Source organism: Hyperoodon ampullatus, assembly GCF_949752795.1.
Source record: "Hyperoodon ampullatus genome assembly, chromosome: 3".
NCBI lineage: Eukaryota > Metazoa > Chordata > Mammalia > Artiodactyla > Ziphiidae > Hyperoodon > Hyperoodon ampullatus.
In genome coordinates this window covers 62,576,831-62,582,830 of record NC_136916.1, presented here as the reverse complement: position 1 = coordinate 62,582,830, position 6,000 = coordinate 62,576,831, and the positions used below count along the sequence as shown (strand labels likewise).

The 6,000-nt window shown below is 35.3% G+C and overlaps 1 protein-coding gene across 4 annotated transcripts in view; it reads right to left on the bottom strand.

The window, feature by feature from the left end:
* The window catches only part of NEO1 (neogenin 1), a gene marked incomplete at both ends in the record, with an annotated part of 236,626 nt that overhangs the window by 94,010 nt on the left and 136,616 nt on the right, over positions 1-6,000 (bottom strand). For all 4 annotated transcript variants that reach the window (XM_079699465.1, XM_079699467.1, XM_079699468.1 and 1 more), the window contains one exon: positions 5,611-5,731. In XM_079699465.1, coding sequence (XP_079555591.1) covers positions 5,611-5,731 — 121 coding nt within the window. The remainder of the gene's footprint in view (positions 1-5,610; positions 5,732-6,000) is intronic.

Genomic DNA, 6,000 nt, shown 5'->3' with positions numbered 1-6,000 from the left:
CCCCTCAGGTGTGTGCTATGCAGAGATTATTGTTTATACTTATAGACAAGAAAACCGATGCTCATAGAGATTACCTCATCTTAGTAGGGTTGGGACATAAAGCCAATACTTCAGATTTTGAGCACCAGGTTTGTTCTGTTACACACAGTGGCAGGTAACATAAAATTATTAGCTGGCAATGCCTTAATCTTTTTGCAAACAATGTATCTATTTATTTCAATACCTAGATAGAGTGTTCTGAAAAGCACCTTATATTTAATGCACCTATTTCTAAAACAACTGCATTTAACAGATTATTTGAGTGATGTGAGGCCTCAGAGATCATTTAATTCCTTAATTTTAAATAAAATTTAAAAATCACAGAATTTCAGTGCCTGATCCAATCACTCAGCAAGTTAATGGTAGATAAGAACCAGAACCCAGGCATTGACATTAGATGCATTTTCAGTATTAGAAAGTTCCTAGGCATGGAATTCATGCTAAGAAGTCAAATTTCATCACAGTTGCCTTGAGTTAAAAGTTTTATTAAAGTTATAATTACTGCTACAAAAAAGCAAAATAACTGATTAAAATTTATCCTTTGATTAAAATCAACACCAACTATCACACATTCTAGTGCTTCAGATTTAAAATATTCCACTAATGACTAACAATTTCCTGCTATCTAGCCAACTTTTAATCATGCCAGTTCATTAGTCACTTATTCCAGAACTTCTACTATTCAATATTTACCTCAGATACTATACGGAATTTTTTACAATGTTTCTGGCAAAAAAAAAGTAAAGCTCAGTAACCTTATCTACCACAGCCATAATATCCTAGAAGTCATTTAATTAGTCGGTAAAATATGAATTTCCTTTACTAAAAACAAGTTCATATTACTCCCTTTTCACCAACCCATTTTCCCTTACTGGAACTAAAAAACTGCCAATTATCAGACTTGACATGAATGAATATACAAAGAAAAATCGTATTTGTGTTTTTATATCTCAGTCTTACATGATAGTTTTGGAATCTATTTTTAAATTCCAACTGACACAAAGAAAGGATAATAAAAAGTTAACAGACAAAAACACATTTTACCTTAATTCTTATTACTCATACTTGCAGTACTTTATATGACAATACTTAAAAAAATCATTCAACAGATGATTATAAGACATAAAGTATATTAGCATAAAATGACATAATTTGAACTAGCAGCAAATAAAAATAATACTGTTATGTTGAGTTAAAATATTTTAAAAGCCACAATCTTCTAAAATCAAGAGTTGCTGTTCCTAAAAATGAATAAGAGTAAAGTTAAATACTAAAAAATGCATTTTAAATGTTTTAGTTAAGGAAGTATGTTTGACATCCAACTCAGAGAAACAGAGAATAGAATGGTGGTTGCCACGGGGTTGACGGATGGGGGAAAAGGGGAGATGCTGGTCAAAGGGTACAAACTTCTAGTTTAAGAGTTATAAGTTCTAGGGATGTAATGTACAGCATGGTGGCTATAGTTAACAATTCTGCAGTGTATACTTGGAAGTTGCTATGAGAACAGAACTTTAATGTTCTCACCGTAACAACAACAAAATGGTAATTATGTGAGGTAAAGGATGTGTTAACTAACTTTATTGTGGTAAACACTTTGCAATATATACATTCATCAAATCATCACATTGTACACCCATTGTTCATCTTAAACTTATACAATGTTTTATATGTCAATTATACCTCAATAAAGCTGGGGGGGAGGAAGTATGTTTGAGACATACTAATTCTCAAATTCTATTTCCCAATTTGATTAGAAATACTGTTTCCTAGTGTTGTTGCACAGATGTTTTATATATTTGAACTATAATTATGAAATTTCATTTAATGTTCATAGGTGATAATTAACTTAAAAGCCATGCTGTCCAATTATATCACAGGCCAATTATGGCTGCTTGAAAGTACCTTCTTGCAGCCAAGCACTAGCCAAAGGCTGATGACCAGGATTTATAACACACACTTCCAAGAAGAACAAGAAAATTCCCTCTACAGGGCTTCCCTGGTGGCGCAGTGGTTGAGAGTCCGCCTGCCAATGCAGAGGACACGGGTTCGTGCCCTGGTCTGGGAAGATCCCACATGCCGTGGAGCGGCTAGGCCCATGAGCCATGGCCGCTGAGGCTGCGCGTCTGGAGCCTGTGCTCCGCAACGGGAGAGGCCACAATGGTGAGAGGCCCGCGTACCGCAAAAAAAAAAAGAAAAAAAAGAAAATTCCCTCTACAGAAATAAGACTGTGTCAAAGATGCTCAAATACTTTCAGATTATTACTAAACAAGGTACGGGAAGATAAGCACCATCACAACAGGTTTTTTTCCACTTTCCATAATTTACTCCATGGTGCTTCTAGTGCCTAAGTGTCACAGAGGTAGCCATGAAGATGTGCTAGCAAACTCTCTAGTTCGTAATTCTTCACTCATAGCTCCTCCTTGGAGTCAGTTGCCTTTGCGCATCTCCTAGTTATCCACATACTGTGTTTGACTTTCTTCTCGTGTCCTTTTATCTTCACCCTCCTGCCTTCTTCTGCCTTTTTCCACCTACCCACACTTATTTATAACATTTTTTTAAAAAAATAAATTTATTTATTTATTTTTGGGGCTGTGTTGGGTCTTTGTTGATGTGCACGGGCTTTCTCTAGTTGCGGCGAGCGCGGGCTTCTCACTGCGGAGGCTTCTCTTGTTGCGAAGCATGGGCTCTAGGCGTGTGGGCTTCAGTAGTTGTGGCACAAAGGCTCAGCAGTTGTGGCTCGCAGGCTCTAGAGTGCAGGCTCAGTGGTGGCGCACAGGCTTAGTTGCTCTGTGGCATGTGGGATCTTCACAGATCAGGACTTGAACCCATGTCCCCTGCATTGGCAGGTGGGTTCTTAACCACTGTGCCACCAGGGAAGACACTACCCACTTATTTAAATTTAGAAAGTTTTAAGTGAAACAGACTTTCACTGACCAGAAATAACTCAGAATCACAAACTATCAGGGCTGAAAGATACGTATCATACAGTCCAGTGTTTGGCAAACTTTTTTCTGTAAAGGGCCAGAGAGTTAATGTTTTAGGCTTTGTGGGGCATATGGTCTCTGTCTAAACTACTCACTTCTGCCATTATAGAGTGAAAATGACTACAGACCGAACATAGACAATCTGTGAACAAATGTGTGTGGCTGTGTCCAATAAAATTTATGCACAAAACCAGGAGGTTGGCTGGATATGGCCTGTGGGGCACCGTTTGCCAACCTTACTCTTGTCCATCCTCTGGTGAATAGCCCTACATCAACAATTCCCTAATTGCACCCTTTAAGATGTTAATGAGTCTACTTAAAAAAAAAAAAAAACAAAAAACTCCATGGTCAAATAGATTTGAGAAATGCTATATATACTCTTGGAGATTCACAATGCTATGAACACAAAGGAAAAAAGGCTACAAGTGGGCCAGTCTCCATCCTGCTCCTGCAGGCTGCTTGTCCCTCTAGTCCTTGTCTCACTAAATCAAAGGTATCAGTGAGGTCTACCAAAATTTGCTCTGTTTACTTCCTACCACACAGCCCAACTCTCTTGTGAAGGGAGTTATTTGTAACTCTTTCTTAACTTCTATCCATGATGTTTTTGGCAGAAAGTTCTCAAAATTATGTGTTTGGTGTCTTTTCTAAATTGCAGCACTGACTGAAAGATGGCTTTACTATTAAGTTAAAAAAGAAAAACCTTTACTGATTATAAAAGTAATACAGGGTTATTTTAGAAAACTGAGAAAATATCACTACCCAAAGATAACCATTGTTATCTTTCCCACCATTTTGGTGTGGGAATGTCTAAATGTGTACATACAATTTTTTCAACTAAATTTGGATTGTTATATATAATTTTGTATTTTACTTTACTACTTGACATTATATCCTGAGATTTTCCTGATATCATTAAAGAGTGTTCAAAGACATGGTTTTTAACGGTCAAACAGCTTTTCCATCATAAGGCTGTACTATACTTATTTTAACTACTTCCTCTATTTTGGTACATGTAAGTCATCTCCTACTCTTTCTCTCTTTATCCCTACCTTTTTCTTTTTTAATTGATAATGCTGATATTAATAGTCTTTGTCCAAATCTCTGATTCCTTCCTTAGGGAAAAATCCGAAAAGAACAATTAATGGGTTAAGTCAGTAATTTTTAAGATGTAATTGTCAAAATGGTTTTAGTAAATGACATAACAATTTACATTTTCACTAAGAGTAAAAGACACAAACATAATTATACCCTAACCAGTCATTAAAAATAACATTATATTTCATTAAAATATATAAAATCTTTATTAGGTAAAAATGACATCTCACTAAAATGATTTAATTTTATATTTTTAAGTGAGGTGGAACATATGTCCTGTGTACAAACTATCTTTATCTTTGCTCTATTGTGAATTATATGCTTATGTTAGTCACTTTATCACACCCATTTGTGTGCATTCTTGTTACATTCAGAGCACTAAATTTCTGTAATTCTTATGATATTCTTCCCTAGCTTGTCTTCCTTTAAAGTATTTCTCATACTTTACATACAAAACGTTTAAATTTTTATATCTTAAGATACCAACATTTTCATCTGTATTCTCTTTTATTTCTTTTATAAGTAAAAGTAAATGGTGATAGATTGGAAATAACCCAAATGCCTATTAACTGGTGAATGAATTAACAAATTGTGGTCTATTATAAATGGCGATACTCTTCTATCATCTTTTCAACCTTTTATGGATTTAATTTAAATTTTAACTCTATTTTATTTTGATATAAGGTAAATATATAATTTAATTCTTTCCAAATCACCAACAAATTGTCCATGTTCCATATAATGTATGATCCTTTCAATCTGCACTGATTTGTGATTTCACTTTTTCATACATTCAAAAATTGTGAAGTGTTATTTCTTCTACATAAGCTTCCTCTCCCACATTCTTTTAGGCCATCATATTTTTTTTTTTTTTTTTTTTTTTTGTGGTATGCAGGCCTCTCACTGTTGTGGCCTCTCCTGTTGCGGAGCACAGGCTCCAGACACGCAGGCTCAGCAGCCATGGCTCACAGGCCCAGCCCCTCTGCAGCACGTGGATCTTCCTGGACTGGGGCATGAACCCGTGTCCCCTGCATCGGCAGGCGGACTCTCAACCACTGCGCCACCAGGGAAGCCCTCTAAGCATTTTTTGTGTGTGAAAATCAGAAAAGGCAAGTTTATTTTGGAAAAATTAAAGAAAAATTCACTAAATAAACATTAAAGTTTTTCTACTTTAATAGATCAGAAATATATTTGTAAGATTAAAATGACTGAAATCTGAAGAACATTCATTTGTGTACGACTATAAATGTTCAGTTTTTCTTTTCTTAATACCAATTTCTTTTCAACATTATGCAAAATTGTGTTTCTAGGTCATTTAAAAAAACAGAAATGATTTAGACTGCTATTTTTTTCTCTCTTAGTTATGCCATATATTAGCCTTTACAAACAGGTTATTAATCATTAGATATCCTGGAATGACAGCTCCTGTGATAGGTCCTAGTTCCTCAAACACAGTCAGCCTCTTTCATCTTACTATTTCAGCCCCTCTTACCATGTTCAAGGATTATCAGTTGGGCTCCAGCTTGTGCATTTCCAACATCATTTTCAGCAATGCACTGATAGAACCCTTCATCTGATTTCACCAGACCCAAAACTTGAAGATTATGTTCCTTCTGAGGAAGAAAAACATAAATAAAATTTTATGATTTAACTGATAAACACTAGTTCAAAATCTCAAAGATATGCTCTTTCTGGAGAGGAAAAACAAGTAAAATTGTATGATTCAGTTACTGAATATTATCTACCTATGAACCTGTTAACTCAATTTTATTGACAAGATTCTGACTCAAGTGACTAGAAAAGGAAACACTGTCATTAACAATTACGAACTCAATCCTTATAGAAAGTCTTATCTGCAATGTATGCAAACTTACACCTTTGC